The 18,170-nt window shown below is 45.5% G+C and overlaps 1 protein-coding gene across 1 annotated transcript in view; it reads right to left on the bottom strand.

Annotated features, from left to right (window-relative positions):
- The window catches only part of LOC129863999 (ephrin-B2-like), a 63,566-nt gene that overhangs the window by 18,955 nt on the left and 26,441 nt on the right, over positions 1-18,170 (bottom strand). The window contains exon 2 of the mRNA XM_055936513.1: positions 4,024-4,319. Within this exon, the coding sequence (XP_055792488.1) occupies positions 4,024-4,319 (296 nt within the window). The remainder of the gene's footprint in view (positions 1-4,023; positions 4,320-18,170) is intronic.

Consider the following 18,170-nt stretch of genomic DNA (forward strand, 5'->3'; position numbering starts at 1 on the left):
TGACATGCTCCTGTCATGCAGGGGAGTACACACAATCCTGAGCCCCAGACATCACACACACACACACACACACACACACACACACACACACACACACACACACACACACACACACACACACACACACACACACACACACACACACACACACACACACACACACACACACACACACACACACACACACACACACACACACACACACACACACACATTCTGCCACCCCTGAGGGGCTGATCTGTTGTCACTCTTGTTGTGAGAAACATATGAAAATTCTTTCTCATAAAGACACAGAAATACATGACAAACTGGAATATTAAGGAACAGAAAAATAAATGTACACTATTACATTTTCGTGAAATGTTCTGTAACGATAGTGCTGCCATGGTGTTCTATAACAATAGTGCTTCCATGGTGTTCTGTAACGATAGTGTTTCCATGGTGTTCTGTAACGATAGTGTTTCCATGGTGTTCTGTAACGATAGTGTTTCCATGGTGTTCTGTAATGATAGTGTTTCCATGGTGTTCTGTAACAATAGTGTTTCCATTGTGTTCTGTAATGATAGTGTTTCCATGGTGTTCTGTAACGATAGTGTTTCCATGGTGTTCTGTAATGATAGTGTTTCCATGGTGTTCTGTAACAATAGTGTTTCCATTGTGTTCTGTAACGATAGTTATTCCATTGTGTTCTGTAACGATAGTGCTTCCATGGTGTTCTGTAACGATAGTGTTTCCATGGTGTTCTGTAACGATAGCTCTTCCATGGTGTTCTGTAACGATAGTGTTTCCATGGTGTTCTGTAACGATAGTGTTTCCATGGTGTTCTGTAACGATAGTGTTTCCATGGTGTTCTGTAACGATAGTGTTTCCATGGTGTTCTGTAACGATAGTTTTTCCATGGTGTTCTGTAATGATAGCTCTTCCATGGTGTTCCGTAACGATAGTGTTTCCATGGTGTTCTGTAACGATAGTGTTTCCATGGTGTTCTGGAGCGATAGTGTTTCCATGGTGTTCTGTAACGATAGCTCTTCCATGGTGTTCTGTAACGACAGTGTTTCCATGGTGTTCTGTAACGATAGTGTTTCCATGGTGTTCTGTAACGATAGTGTTTCCATGGTGTTCTGTAATGATAGTTTTCCATGGTGTTCTGTAACAAGAGTTTTCCATGGTGTTCTGTAACGATAGTGTTTCCATGGTGTTCTGTAACGATAGTGCTTCCATGGTGTTCTGTAACGATAGTGTTTCCATGGTGTTCTGTAACGATAGTGTTTCCATGGTGTTCTGTAACGATAGTTTTTCCATGGTGTTCTGTAACGATAGTGCTTCCATGGTGTTCTGTAACAACAGTGTTTCCATGGTGTTCTGTAATGATAGTGTTTCCATGGTGTTCTGTAACGATAGCTTGTCCATGGTGTTCTGTAACAACAGTGTTTCCATGGTGTTCTGTAACGATAGTGTTTCCATGGTGTTCTGTAACGATAGTGTTTCCATGGTGTCCTGTAACGATAGTGCTTCCATGGTGCTCTGTAACGATAGTGTTTCCATGGTGTTCTGTAACGATAGTGTTTCCATGGTGTTCTGTAACGATAGTGTTTCCATGGTGTTCTGCAACGATAGCTTGTCCATGGTGTTCTGTAACGATAGCTCATCCATGGTGTTCTGTAATGATAGTGTTTCCATGGTGTTCTGTAATGATAGCTCTTCCATGGTGTTCTGTAACGATAGTGTTTCCATGGTGTTCTGTAACGATAGTGTTTCCATGGTGTTCTGTAACGATAGTGTTTCCATGGTGTTCTGTAACGATAGCTCATCCATGGTGTTCTGTAACGATAGCTCTTCCATGGTGTTCTGCAACAATAGTGTTTCCATGGTGTTCTGTAACGATAGCTTGTCCATGGTGTTCTGTAACAACAGTGTTTCCATGGTGTTCTGTAACGATAGTGTTTCCATGGTGTTCTGTAACGATAGTGTTTCCATGGTGTTCTGTAACGATAGTGCTTCCATGGTGTTCTGTAACGATAGTGTTTCCATGGTGTTCTGTAACGATAGTGTTTCCATGGTGTTCTGTAACGATAGTGTTTCCATGGTGTTCTGTAACGATAGTGTTTCCATGGTGTTCTGTAACGATAGCTTGTCCATGGTGTTCTGTAACAACAGTGTTTCCATGGTGTTCTGTAACGATAGTGTTTCCATGGTGTTCTGTAACGATAGTGTTTCCATGGTGTTCTGTAACTATAGTGCTTCCATGGTGTTCTGTAACGATAGTGTTTCCATGGTGTTCTGTAACAACAGTGTTTCCATGGTGTTCTGTAATGATAGTGTTTCCATGGTGTTCTGTAACCATAGCGTATCCATGGCATTCTGTAACGATAGCGCTTCCATGGTGTTCTGTAACAATAGCTATTCCATGGTGTTCTATAACGATAGTGTTTCCATGGTGTTCTGTAACGATAGTGTTGCCATGGTGTTCTGTAATGATAGTGCTTCCATGGTGTTCTGTAATGATAGTGCTTCCATGGTGTTCTGTAACGATAGCTATTCCATGGTGTTCTGTAACGATAGTGTTTCCATGGTGTTCTGTAACGATAGTGCTTCCATGGTGTTCTGTAACGATAGTGTTTCCATGGTGTTCTGTAACGATAGTGTTTCCATTGTGTTCTGTAACGATAGTGTTTCCATGGTGTTCTGTAACGATAGTGTTTCCATGGTGTTCTGTAACGATAGTGTTTCCATGGTGTTCTGTAACTATAGTGTTTCCATGGTGTTCTGTAACTATAGTGTTTCCATGGTGTTCTGTAATTATAGTGTTTCCATGGTGTTCTGTAACTATAGTGTTTCCATGGTGTTCTGTAACGATAGTGTTTCCATGGTGTTCTGTAACGATAGTGTTTCCATTGTGTTCTGTAACGATAGTGTTTCCATGGTGTTCTGTAACGATAGTGTTTCCATGGTGTTCTGTAACTATAGTGTTTCCATGGTGTTCTGTAATTATAGTGTTTCCATGGTGTTCTGTAACGATAGTGTTTCCATGGTGTTCTGTAACGATAGTGTTTCCATGGTGTTCTGTAACTATAGTGTTTCCATGGTGTTCTGTAATTATAGTGTTTCCATGGTGTTCTGTAACTATAGTGTTTCCATGGTGTTCTGTAACGATAGTGTTTCCATGGTGTTCTGTAACGATAGTGTTTCCATTGTGTTCTGTAACGATAGTGTTTCCATGGTGTTCTGTAACGATAGTGTTTCCATGGTGTTCTGTAACTATAGTGTTTCCATGGTGTTCTGTAATTATAGTGTTTCCATGGTGTTCTGTAACTATAGTGTTTCCATGGTGTTCTGTAACGATAGTGTTTCCATGGTGTTCTGTAACGATAGTGTTTCCATGGTGTTCTGTAACTATAGTGTTTCCATTGTGTTCTGTAACGATAGTTATTCCATTGTGTTCTGTAACGATAGTGTTTCCATGGTGTTCTGTAACTATAGTGTTTCCATGGTGTTCTGTAACTATAGTGCTTCCTTGTTGTTCTGTAATTGTAGTGTTTCCATGGTGTTCTGTAATGATAGTGTTTCCATGGTGTTCTGTAACGATAGTGTTTCCATGGTGTTCTGTAATTATAGTGTTTCCATGGTGTTCTGTAACGATAGTGTTTCCATTGTGTTCTGTAACGATAGTGTTTCCATTGTGTTCTGTAACGATAGTGTTTCCATGGTGTTCTGTAACGATAGTGTTTCCATGGTGTTCTGTAATTATAGTGTTTCCATGGTGTTCTGTAACGATAGTGTTTCCATGGTGTTCTGTAACTATGGTGCTTCCTTGTTGTTCTGTAATTGTAGTGTTTCCATGGTGTTATGTAATGATAGTGTTTCCATGGTGTTCTGTAATGACAGTGTTTCCATGGTGTTCTGTAATGATAGTGCTTCCATTGTGCATACCAGACATTTCTAAAACGTGTGCCTTTTCACACACACACACATCCGATCCTCTCTTTTACATGCACACATACACACGCACACACATCCCCTCACCTATGATGTAGTAGTCCTGCAGGGTCTTGAACTCATGTCCCCACAGGTTGGGGGAGAACTCCTGGAACTTGATGGTGAAGCGCATGTCACTGTTGGGCTTGTCACAGGTGAGCAGCAGGTTTGGCGCACCCATCACCTCACAGCGGTCAGCCTGCTCGCGTGTGGACACCAGGTACAACTTGTAGTACTCATACTCACTGGGGGAGCGGGGGCCTTGGGGGTTGGAGGCTGGGCAGATCAGGTCTAGACGATCCCCTATCTGCGGGTACAACACGTACCCCCTGTCATCCTGGAACCTGCAGAGATAGTGGGAAGAAGAGACAGAGGTGAGAACGGTATCCATGGCAACCAGTGATTGGCAGTGTGATATTTACCCATCTCTGTGTCTGACAGCTTGTGTTTGGAGAGGAGGCCTCTCATCTATTCATGGCACATTTTTGAGGCACAGACCGGTGCCTGTGGGAGCACTGGGTGTGAGGGTACATGCATGCCTGTGAGAGTGGTACATGTATGTGTGTTTCTTTCTGTAGATGAATGTGTGTGTGTTGTGTTGCATGGCCAATCCCCAGAGACCACTTCAGTCGCAACACACATTACCCTGTCATTTAGAGGATGCCCTTATGGAATTAATTTCCCAGTGAATACAAATCAAATCACAGCCTAATATCAGCACCGCATCAACACCATTAACAAGACATTTAACAAGACTGCAATTTGCAGCCGACCATTAGACAGACAGAGTCAACTCTGCAATACAGAGCAGATTCAGTGAAGGAATGAAGACCACAAACTTGGATGTGTCCGTTGTCTGGGTAATTCTGCATTCTTTCACAATGTTTGCCAGCAAGCTGGAGTAAAATGTTTTTAAAAACAAATTCATGGACAACTAAACTCTCTAATTGTCTCCCTAATAATCCTAAAGTCAATTATGCTGCCATGGTTTCCGCTTATTGTTTTTAATACAACTTCTTAGACTTGTGGGACTTCGCGGTGGTCTTTGTAGTCTGTTGGGCATACCACTGTAAATTCCCCATAGTTCCTGCTAAATCCAACAACGCCAGCTGACAGTCTCTAAACTCTAGAGGACACATTTCATTCACTGTGAATTCATGGTCATTTCACAGTGACACCATTCTAAACTCCCCACCTTGAGTCTAACATCAGAGTATATTACACCACCTGATGACTAGAGCTCTGTGTAGAAGAACCCTTGAGTCTAACATCAGAGTATATTACACCACCTGATGACTAGAGCTCTGTGTAGAAGAACCCTTGAGCAAATGAAGGCGCAGAGAGCCTCAAATACCTGGCTCTCCATTAAGCGCTTAGTTCCCTGAGAGCCTGGTGACATTTCAGCACAGGGAGGGATAAGCAGACAAATAAAACATGGTCCTACAGGCTGCTTTTCTCTCTCCTTCTCTCGGATCACAGTGTTTTGGGAGAGAGGGAAACAAGGGTTTGGGGCGTTTGACAGAGCATGATAATAAATCATTGGCTGTTACGGTCACTTTGAGGTTTTCCTGTGACATAGGCTATAGTAGAAAACACTATGAAGGATACAGTATGTACCATGCAGTGGCTTTGACCTGGACCATAATGGACAACTAAAACTAGGTCCTGGTCCTGCATGATCACAGTTACACAGGCCTGAGCTTCACAGTGAACTGATCTGCACAGATAGAACAGATAATGAGAGAAACTGACCTTTTCATTTGTCAGGACACAGCTCACAGAGACATCTTCCACTCAGCACACACATCACATCCATGCTATCACATGGGATCCTACAATAGTTATTCTACACATACACATCACATCCATGCTATCACATGGGATCCTACACTAGTTATTCTACACATACACATCACATCCATGCTATCACATGGGATCCTACACTAGTTATTCTACACACACATCACATCCATGCTATCACATGGGATCCTACACTAGTTATTCTACACACACATCACATCCATGCTATCACATGGGATCCTACACTAGTTATTCTACACACACATCACATCCATGCTATCACATGGGATCCTACACTAGTTACTCTACACACACACATCACATCCATGCTATCACATGGGATCCTACACTAGTTATTCTACACACACATTTAGCAATGTAAGTAGATAATTATTGTGCAGGCCTTTGAGTTTTGAGCCAGCTCCTATGTTGAGTAATCAAATAATGTCTATCACTAGCTAGGTTTCCATCCATCTGGATGGACAGATTTTCATGCAAATATTCAAAAATCTGTATGAAGACGATATGCAAATTTTCCCATCCGTGGCATTTCCACCAAACTCACTTGTTGCAAATAAAAATCAGGGCGTGATGAGATAGTGAACAAAAATGTATTTTTTCGCTAAAGTATTCATATACCGAATAAAAATCGAAAGTTTCATGCGTTTCCCTCGCATTTTCAACTACTGAGAGTTTTGTCACAAAAGCTGTTAGTTTAAATAACTAATGTTCCTACTCTGGTCTTGGCATGTGTGCTCTAGCCAACAGCTCAGATACAGTGCTGGTAGGCTGTGTGGATAGGCAAGTCTACATCAAATCAAATGTATTTATAAAGTTCTTATACAGAAACCCAGCCTAAAACCCCAAACAGCAAGCAACGCAGATGTAGAAGCACGGTGGCTAGGAAAACATCCCTAGAAAGGCAGGAACATAGGAAGAAACCTAGAGAGGAACCAGGCTCTGAGGGGTGGCCAGTCCTCTTCTGGTTGTGCCGGGTGGAGATTATAAGAGTACATGGCCATTAAGGCCAGATCGTTCTTCAAGATGTTCAAACGTTCATAGATGACCAGCAGGGTCAAATAATAATCACAGTGGTTGTAGAGGGTGCAACAGGTCAGCACCTCAGGAGTAAATGTCAGTTGGCTTTTCATAGCCGAGCATTCAGAGGTCAAGACAGCAGATGCGGTAGAGAGAGAGAGAGAGAGAGAGAGAGAGAGAGAGAGAGCGAGAGCGAGAGCGAGAGCGAGAGCGAGAGAGAGAGAGAGAGAGAGAGAGAGAGAGAGAGAGAGAGAGAGAGAGAGAGAGAGGGTCGTAGGCAGAATCAACAGCACAACCAGGAGGACTGGATCAACTGGATCAACAGCACAACCAGGTGGACTGGGGACAGGGAAAGCCAGGAGTAATCAGGCCAGGTAGTCCTGAGGCATGGTCCTAGGGCTCAGGTACTTCGCGAGGGGGGAGAGAGAGAGCGAGAGCGAGAGCGAGAAAGAGAGATGGGAGAATTAGAGGGAGCATACTTAAGATCACACAGGACACCAGATAAGACAGACTGACCCTAGGCCCACGGCACATAGAGTATTGCAGCATAGGGCCAACCAGGCAGGATATAACCCCACCCACTTTGCCAAGGCACAGCCCCCACACCACTAGACGGATATCAACAGACCGCCAACTTACTACACTGAGGCAAGGCTGAGTACAGCCCACGACAATCTCCTCCACCGGACAAGCCCGAGGAAGCGCAAAACTGGACAGGACAATCACGTCAGTGACTCAACCCACTCAAGTCAAGTATAGCGAAAAAAGCTTGGCACATCGTGGCGCACCCCTCCTAGGAACGGCACGGAAGAGCACTAGTAAGCCAGTGACTGAGCTCCCGTAATAGGTTCAGAGGCAGAGAATCCCAGTGGAGAGAGGGGAGCCAGGCAGAGACAGCAAGGGCAGTTTGTCACTCCACTGCACCCCTGGGACAGACTACACTCAATCATAGGACCTACTGAAGAGATGAGTCTTCTGTAAAGACTTAAAGGTCGAGACTGGGTCTGCATCTCTCACATGGATCGGCAGACCATTCCATAAAAATGGAGCTCTATAGGAGAAAGCCGTGCCTCCAGCTGTTTGATTAGACATTCTAGGGACAATAAAGAGGCCTGCGTCTTGTGACCATAGCGTACGTGTATGTATGTACGGCAGACCAAATTGGAAAGATGGTAGGAGCAAGTCCATGTAATGCTTTGTAGATTAACAGTAAAACCTTTAAATCAGCACTAGCCTTAACAGGAAGCCAGAAAGGCTAGCAGTGGAGTAATATTAAACATTTTGGGGTTCTAGTCAAGATTCTATCAGCCGTATTTAGCACTAACTGAAGTTTATTTAGTGCTTTATCCGGATAGCCGGAGAGTATTGCATTGCAGTAGTCTAATCAATAAGTGACAAAAGCATGGATTAGTTTTTCTGCATCATTTTTTGACAAAATGTTTCAGATTTTTATGAAGATGGACAAAAGCTTCCTTTGAAACATTATTGATACAGTGCCTTCAGAAAGTATTCAGACCCCTTGACTTTTTCCACATTGTGTTATGTTGCAGCCTTACTCTAAAATGGGTTGGAAAAAAAAATCCTCAGCAATCTACACACAGGTTTTTTGAAATATTTGCTGATTTATCAACAGAAATACCTTATTTCTGTTGATAAATACCTTATATCAGTGGTGTTGGAGGGCCAGTAGGAGACACTCTTTCCTCTGGTCTAAAAAAAAAAATATCCCAATGCCCCAGGGCAGTGCCCTGTGTAGGGTGCCGTCTTTCGGATGGGACGTTAAACGGGTGTCCTGACTCTCTGAGGTCATTAAAGATCCCATGGCACTTATCGTAAGAGTAGGGGTGTTAACCCCGGTGTCCTGGCTAAATTCCCAATCTGGCCCTCAAACCATCATGGTCACCTAATAATCCCCAGTTTACAATTGGCTCATTCATCCCCCTCCTCTCCCCTGTAACTATTCCCCAGGTCGTTGCTGCAAATGAGAACGTGTTCTCAGTCAACTTACCTGGTAAAATAACGGTAAAATAAATAAAATAAATAAAATTTACATAAGTATTCAGCTCCTTTGCTATGAGACTCGAAATTGAAAAGGAAAGGCACACACATGTCTATATAAGGTCCCAGTTGACAGTGAATGTCAGAGCAAAAACCAAGCCATGAGGTCGAAGTAAATATCCGTAGAACTCCGAGACGGGATTGTGTCGAGGCACAAATTTGGGGAAGCATACCAAATTCTGCAGCATTGAAGGTCCCCAAGAACACAGCGTCCTCCATCATTCTTAAATGTAAGATGTTTGGAACCGCCAATACTCTTCCTAGAGCTGGCCGTCCCGGCCAAACTGAGCAATCTGTGAAGATGGGAGAACCTTCCAGAAGTACAACCATCTCTGTATCACTCCACCAATCAGGCCTTTATGGTAGAGTGGCCAGACGGAAGCCACTCCTCAGCCACTCCTCCTCTGTCACATGACAACCCACTTGGAGTTTGCCAATAGGCACATAAAGACTCTCAGACCATGAGAAACAAAATTCTCTGGTCTGATGAAACCAAGATTGAGCTCTGTGGCCTGAATGCCAATCATCACATCTGGAGGAAACCTGGCACCATCCCTACGGTGAAGCATGGTGATGGGGATGTTTTTCATCTGCAGGGACTGGGAGACTAGTCAGGATCGAGGGAAAGATGAACGTAGCAAAGTACAGAGAGATCCTTGATGAAAACCTGCTCAAGAGTGCTCAGTACCTCAGACTGGGGCAAAGGTTCACCTTCCAACAGGACAACAACCCTAAGCACACAACCAAGACAATACAGAAGTGGCTTCAGGACAAGTCTCTGAATGTCCTCGAGTGGCCCAGCCAGAGTTCGGACTTGAACCCGATCGAACATCTCTGGAGAGACCTGAAAATAGCTGTGTAGCAATGCTCCCCATCCAACGTGACAGAGCTTGAGAGGATCTGCAGAGAAGAATGGGAGAAACTCCCCAAATACAGGTGTGCCAAGGTTCAGGTTACTGTTTATCTTTTCACTTCTGCACTTCATGTGCATTATATTGTGGCATACAATATTGGTTTGCTACAGAGCTATTTAAGTCTCCTTATTGAGACATTCCAATAAGTATTTCTATCTGTCCTCCTAATTTCAACATTCCCATGACTCAACATCCCCATCATACACTGCTGTGTTCAAGTAGCCAATCAAGAGTGTCTGTGACATTTCTACACAAGTGACATCAGTGATTACAACAGGTCCCACACTGTCAACCTCCTGTCATAACTTTAGCCTGAGGTCACATCCTGGCACTAGAAGCCTGACGCCATTCACATCTACACGCCATTGACCTTGTTCAGTCGATTCAAAGTTCCAGCACACTGTTGAAGACTAGGATTGGAGCCTGCAAATGGACCTTGGTGACTGTTGAAGGTCCTCCCAGTATTAGTGGGATTAGATGGAAAGCATGGTTGAACATAGCTACGGAGCATGGACCGTGGCCATATTCAACATAGTTGTGGGCCTTATAGAGAACAGTGGGCTCCTTCAAACTTCTGCTTGATGCTCATCTGGGGGAACTTCCATTCATCTGATCTTACATTGACGCTGAAGCAAACTACATGAATATTGAATTTTCTCTTTCAACTTCTCTTTCTTAAACAACAGAGCTGATGATGAAACACATTCTGATGCCACATTCATGGTAGAGTTTTAAAATCGCTCCATAAATGATGCATCAGGATTGCATGCATAATCTGAACTATTAATATCAAATGAAAACTGGTCAGTATGAATCAGTCAGTCGTTGTTATGACAACACACAGGTCAAAGGAAGGGCAACCATCGCTTACTTGACTTTTTAATCTATGCGTGTGAGTGCATATCTGCTAGATTGTGTTTATCATGTGTTTACATTTCAGTCTCTACTTGTGGTATATGTGATGCTACAGAGGATACAGTGTGTTGCTCCCACGGCCTTATTACCCCTGTGGGCAGATTGTAATGGCCTCTGGCCTTCTTCATGGCCCAGTGTTTATGGGAATGAGGGTGTTTGCTTAATTGCCTGCCTGCACCCTTCTCCTCTTATTTCACACCCACTGCACTCACTAGCTGTAGTTCTAGCTGTAACCCCACCTCATGTGAATACACTTCAAGCTCCATGTTTGCCCACACCATTCTGCCTCACTGCTCTGTTAGAGATGTTTTCAGGCAAACGTCCTCTGTAATCTCCCTTGCCAGCTCCATGCTACTGCCCCTGTTCCGGTCTACAGGTCCTGTATAGAGAAGGACCGTACCAGGAGGCACCAGGGCCTGCAGCCCACTCATCCAGCCTCAGCCCATCTGCCCACCCAGTGTGAACACGTTGGTAGGTGGCCTGGTTCATTAGACCACGGTTTTCACTGGCATGAGGTGGAACATGGTTTAGCATTTTAATGGTTTACAGGCCAGCCAGTAACAAGGCCAGCCATTAAACAAAACAAGCTAGAATAGTGAAAGTGGGCAGTCAGATCACAGAAGTACAGCAGAGTAGTCTGTCTGATCTGTACAGCAGACAAGTGGTTCCAGGTCACTATTAGTTTCAGGTCCTACCCTCTGGCTCCTGGTTTAGATTCCCCACTGTTAAGACTAACAGGTACAACAGGGGAGGCTCCTCCTCAGAGGAAGGGGAGGAACATCCTCCTAAGTGAATTTCATAAAAATAGTGAAACATTTTTAAAAAGTTGTCATTTTTAGATAAAACTATACTAAATATATTCCCGTCACCAAATAATCTATTAAAACACACTGTTTTGTAATGAAGGTCGACAGTAGTCTCAACAGCACTCTGTAGGGTAGCACCATGGTGTAGCCAGAGCACAGCTATTTTCCCTCCTTCAATAAAAAACCTAGGAGGCTCGTGGTTCTCACTCCTTTCCATAGATGTACACAGAAATGATGACAACTTCCGGAGGACATCCTCTAAACTATCAGAGCTCTTGCAGCATGAACTGACATGTTGTCCACCCAGTCAAAGGACCAGAGAATAAATCTAGTACTGAAAGCATAAGCTACAGCTAGCTAGCACTGCAGTGCATAAAATGTGGTGAGTAGCTGACTCAAAGAGAAGACAATAGTTAAACAGTTTTGAACAAAATAATTTATTAAAAATGAAGGATAAGCAAGAGAGAGACAGAGAGTGAGTTAGCTATAATTCATATTTTTTCACTTTCAGTTTCTTACCAAGCGAATGCAGCTAGCTAGTTTAGCCTACTCAAACACCTGGCTCAAACAGAGATGGATGCTATGTTAGCTAGCTAGCTATAGTTATCCAACACCAGAACTCTTCCAAGTCAAGGTAAGCTTTTGGTTTTATACATTTATTGCCACTGGAGCCCGCCGGTGTAAATGCTAAACTGTTTGCTAACTGTACATTGTACTACTGTGAGTGATCCGGTTTGGAGCGAGCGGTCGCATTTGCATTCGCTCTGCAGGTAGTATAACTTTTCATTTCATTTTCATTACATTTCATTATAGTACAACGGTTTAATTTGTCTAACCTTAGCAATTTCTTCTTAGCTAGCTACTTAGCCGTCTGTGTATAAAAGATAATTGCGTAATTATCGTATTCCGTCGTCTATCGTAGTCCACACTGCTATCTGCCCAGCAGCTAGCAAACGTCCACCGTCTACCGAATAGTAGTATAAACTTTTCATTACATTTCATTATAGTACAACGGTCTGATTTTCATTTTCACTACAGTACAACGGTTTGATTTGTTTGATCTTAGCTAGCTACATAGCCGTCTTTGCATCAAACATAATTGTGTAGTTATTGAGGTTCGCCAGCCAGCTATTTTCGCCCTAACGTAACGCAACGTAGCCAACACTGCTAGCTAGCCAGCTTGCCACCGAATAGCAGCATTGTAGAAACGAGTGCATTACAACGGAACGACTTGATCAGTGTAGTGTTGGCTGACTACACAGTTGTCTTTGCTATCTTTGATTTGTATTTGTTCGATCTTAGCTAGCTACTTAGCTGGCTCCATAGCCGTCTTTGTATCGGTGATAATTGTGTAGTTATCAAGGTTCGCTGAGGTTCGCTAGCCAGGTATTCTCGCCCTAACGTAACGTAACGTAACGTAGTCAACCCTGCTAGCTAGCCAGCTAGCCACCGATTAGCAGCACTGTAGAAACGATTACATTACAACGGAACGACTTGACTTGTGTAGTGTTAGCTAGCTACATAGTTTTCTTTGCTATCTTTTTATCTAAGATAATTGTGTAGCTTTGAGTAATTATCGGTTAGCTAGCCAGCTATTTTTCGCCTGCCGCGCTGCCGTCCTCCTACCTAGCCAACACTGCTAGCTAGCCAACTTCTACCGAATAGCAGCACTGTAGAAACTTACATTACAACGGAACGACTTGATTAGCGTAGTGTTAGCTAGTTGTCTTTGCTGTCCTTGTATCCATGATAATTGTGTAGTTTAGAGAAATTTAGTGAAATTGTCGAGGTTACCTAGCCAGCTTCACTTTCAACAACGTAGCCACTGCTAGCCAGGCTACTTCACCAGCCAGCAGTACTATATCATTTTAGTCAATAAGATCTTGTATTTTATTTTTATTTTTTTGCAACGTAAGCTTAACTTTCTGAACATTCGAGACGTGTAGCCCACTTGTCATTCTAATCTCCTTTGCATTAGCGTAGCCTCTTCTGTAGCCTGTCAACCATGTGTCTGTCTATCCCTGTTCTCTCCTCTCTGCACAGACCATACAAACGCTTCACACCGCGTGGCCGCGCCCACCCTAACCTGGTGGTCCCAGCCCGCACGACCCACGTGGAGTTCCAGGTCTCCGGTAGCCTCTGGAACTGCCGATCTGCGGCCAACAAGGCAGAGCTCATCTCAGCCTATGCGTCCCTCCAGTCCCTCGACTTCCTGGCACTGACGGAAACATGGCTCACCACAGATAACACTGCTACTCCTACTGCTCTCTCTTCGTCTGCCCACGTGTTCTCGCACACCCCGAGACCTTCTGGTCAGCGGGGTGGTGGCACCGGGATCCTCATCTCTCCCAAGTGGTCATTCTCTCTTTCTCCCCTTACCCATCTGTCTATCGCCTCCTTTGAATTCCATGCTGTCACAGTTACCAGCCCTTTCAAGCTTAACATCCTTATCATTTATCGCCCTCCAGGTTCCCTTGGAGAGTTCATCAATGAGCTTGATGCCTTGATAAGCTCCTTTCCTGAGGACGGCTCACCTCTCACAGTTCTGGGTGACTTTAACCTCCCCATGTCTACCTTTGACTCATTCCTCTCTGCCTCCTTCTTTCCACTCCTCTCCTCTTTTGACCTCACCCTCTCACCTTCCCCCCCTACTCACAAGGCAGGCAATACGCTTGACCTCATCTTTACTAGATGCTGTTCTTCCACTAACCTCATTGCAACTCCCCTCCAAGTCTCCGACCACTACCTTGTATCCTTTTCCCTCTCGCTCTCATCCAACACTTCCCACACTGCCCCTACTCGGATGGTATCGCGCCGTCCCAACCTCCGCTCTCTCTCCCCCGCTACTCTCTCCTCTTCCATCCTATCATCTCTTCCCTCTGCCCAAACCTTCTCCAACCTATCTCCTGATTCTGCCTCCTCAACCCTCCTCTCCTCCCTTTCTGCATCCTTTGACTCTCTATGTCCCCTATCCTCCAGGCCGGCTCGGTCCTCCCCTCCCGCTCCGTGGCTCGACGACTCATTGCGAGCTCACAGAACAGGGCTCCGGGCAGCCGAGCGGAAATGGAGGAAAACTCGCCTCCCTGCGGACCTGGCATCCTTTCACTCCCTCCTCTCTACATTTTCCTCTTCTGTCTCTGCTGCTAAAGCCACTTTCTACCACTCTAAATTCCAAGCATCTGCCTCTAACCCTAGGAAGCTCTTTGCCACCTTCTCCTCCCTCCTGAATCCTCCTCCCCCCCCCCCCCCCCTCCTCCCTCTCTGCAGACGACTTCGTCAACCATTTTGAAAAGAAGGTCGACGACATCCGATCCTCGTTTGCTAAGTCAAACGACACCGCTGGTTCTGCTCACACTGCCCAACCCTGTGCTTTGACCTCTTTCTCCCCTCTCTCTCCAGATGAAATCTCGCGTCTTGTGACGGCCGGCCGCCCAACAACCTGCCCGCTTGACCCTATCCCCTCCTCTCTTCTCCAGACCATTTCCGGAGACCTTCTACCTTACCTCACCTCGCTCATCAACTCATCCTTGACCGCTGGCTACGTCCCTTCCGTCTTCAAGAGAGCGAGAGTTGCACCCCTTCTGAAAAAACCTACACTCGATCCCTCCGATGTCAACAACTACAGACCAGTATCCCTTCTTTCTTTTCTCTCCAAAACTCTTGAACGTGCCGTCCTTGGCCAGCTCTCCTGCTATCTCTCTCAGAATGACCTTCTTGATCCAAATCAGTCAGGTTTCAAGACTAGTCACTCAACTGAGACTGCTCTTCTCTGTATCACGGAGGCGCTCCGCACTGCTAAAGCTAACTCTCTCTCCTCTGCTCTCATCCTTCTAGACCTATCGGCTGCCTTCGATACTGTGAACCATCAGATCCTCCTCTCCACCCTCTCCGAGTTGGGCATCTCCGGCGCGGCCCACGCTTGGATTGCGTCCTACCTGACAGGTCGCTCCTACCAGGTGGCGTGGCGAGAATCTGTCTCCTCACCACGCGCTCTCACCACTGGTGTCCCCCAGGGCTCTGTTCTAGGCCCTCTCCTATTCTCGCTATACACCAAGTCACTTGGCTCTGTCATAACCTCACATGGTCTCTCCTATCATTGCTATGCAGACGACACACAATTAATCTTCTCCTTTCCCCCTTCTGATGACCAGGTGGCGAATCGCATCTCTGCATGTCTGGCAGACATATCAGTGTGGATGACGGATCACCACCTCAAGCTGAACCTCGGCAAGACGGAGCTGCTCTTCCTCCCGGGGAAGGACTGTCCGTTCCATGATCTCGCCATCACGGTTGACAACTCCATTGTGTCCTCCTCCCAGAGCGCTAAGAACCTTGGCGTGATCCTGGACAACACCCTGTCGTTCTCCACCAACATCAAGGCGGTGGCCCGTTCCTGTAGGTTCATGCTCTACAACATCCGCAGAGTACGACCCTGCCTCACACAGGAAGCGGCGCAGGTCCTAATCCAGGCACTTGTCATCTCCCGTCTGGATTACTGCAACTCGCTGTTGGCTGGGCTCCCTGCCTGTGCCATTAAACCCCTACAACTCATCCAGAACGCCGCAGCCCGTCTGGTGTTCAACCTTCCCAAGTTCTCTCACGTCACCCCGCTCCTCCGCTCTCTCCACTGGCTTCCAGTTGAAGCTCGCATCCGCTACAAGACCATGGTGCTTGCCTACGGAGCTGTGAGGGGAACGGCACCTCAGTACCTTCAGGCTCTGATCAGGCCCTACACCCAAACAAGGGCACTGCGTTCATCCACCTCTGGCCTGCTCGCCTCCCTACCACTGAGGAAGTACAGTTCCCGCTCAGCCCAGTCAAAACTGTTCGCTGCTCTGGCACCCCAATGGTGGAACAAACTCCCTCACGATGCCAGGACAGCGGAGTCAATCACCACCTTCCGGAGACACCTGAAACCCCACCTCTTCAAGGAATACCTAGGATAAAGCAATCCTTCTGCCCCCCCCCCCCCCCCCCCCTTAAAAGATCTAGATGCACTATTGTAAAGTGGCTGTTCCACTGGATGTCATAAGGTGAATGCACCAATTTGTAAGTCGCTCTGGATAAGAGCGTCTGCTAAATGACTTAAATGTAAATGTAATAATTGTAGTGGGTTTACTAATGCGTTGCTACTAGAACTATGTTGACTTGACGTTAGCTAATATGGTGACAACGATGTAGGCTGTGTGTAGCAGTTAGTGGTTATGATATGAAGGTTTGGCGTGGAAAGTTTTTTTGGCAAAGGGAAAAGGTGAGAGGAGGCGAGCACGTAGATGCGAGAAGGAATTATCCAACGATCAAAGGGATCGTGCTGTTTATATGTGGCTGCTATGAAAGTGAACTGTGTTTGCATGTGATCAGGGGTGTATTCATTCTGCCGATTCTGTTGAAAAACGTTTCTTAAATGGAAGCAAATGGAACGAAACGGGGATAAACATACCTGAATGTGTCCAATATAAACTCTAATTTGCAACTAATAATTACACCCTAGATCAACTAGATGCAGACAAGATTTTGCAAGGCGGTATTGAATGTGTCAATGTCTGTCACCTTAATTACTAACATTTCTCTCGACCCGTACACTTAAAATTGTCACGCCCTGATCTGTTTCACCTATCCTTGTGCTTGTCTCCACCCCCTCCAGGTGTTGCCCATATTACCCACTTATCCCCTGGGTATTTATACCTGTGTTTTCTGTCTGTCTGTGCCAGTTTGTCTTGTTTGTTCAAGTCAACCAGTGTTTTGTCTCAGCTCCTATTTTTCCCCAGTCTCTCTTTTTCCTCATCCTCCTGGTTTTGACCCTTGCCTGTCCTGACCCCATACACGCCTGCCTCACCACTCTGTCTGTCCCTGAGCCTGCCTGCCATCCTGTACCTTTGCTCCACCTCTGGATTACCGACCTCTGCCTGACCTGACCCTGCCTGCCATCCTGTACCTTTGCTCCACCTCTGGATTACCGACCTCTGCCTGACCCTGAGCCTGCCTGCCGTCCTGTACCTTGGCCCCACTACTCTGGATATTCGACCCCTGCCTGCCTTGACCTGTCGTTTGCCTGCCCCTGTTGGTTCAATAAACATTGTTACTTCAACACAGTCTGCACTTGGGTCTTACCTTGATTCCTGATAACACTACTGTTCAAAGGTTTGGACTCCGGGATGCTGGCCTTCGAGGCAGATTTCCTCTGTCCAGTGTCGGTGTTCTTTGGCCCATCTTAATATTTTATTTTTATTGGCCAGTCTGAGATATGGCTTTTTCTTTGCAACTCTGCCTAGAAGACCAGCATCCCGGAGTCGCCTCTTCACTGTTGACGTTGAGACTGGTGTTTTGCGGGTACTATTTAATGAAGCTGCCAGTTGAGGACTTGTGAGGCGCCTGTTTCTCAAATTAGACACTCTAATGTACTTGTCCTCTTGCTCAGTTGTGCACCGGGGCCTCCCACTCCTCTTTCTATTCTGGTTAGAGACAGTTGCACTGTTCTGTGAAGGGAGTAGTACACAGCGTTGTACGAGATCTTTAGTTTCTTGGCAATTTCTCGCATGGAATAGCCGTTTCTCAGAACAAGAATAGACTGACGAGTTTCAGAAGAAAGGGCTTTGTTTTCTGGCCATTTTGAGCCTGTAATCGAACCCACAAATGCTGATGCTCCAGATACTCAACTAGTCTA

Source organism: Salvelinus fontinalis, chromosome 10, assembly GCF_029448725.1.
Source record: "Salvelinus fontinalis isolate EN_2023a chromosome 10, ASM2944872v1, whole genome shotgun sequence".
Classification (NCBI taxonomy): Eukaryota; Metazoa; Chordata; class Actinopteri; order Salmoniformes; family Salmonidae; genus Salvelinus; species Salvelinus fontinalis.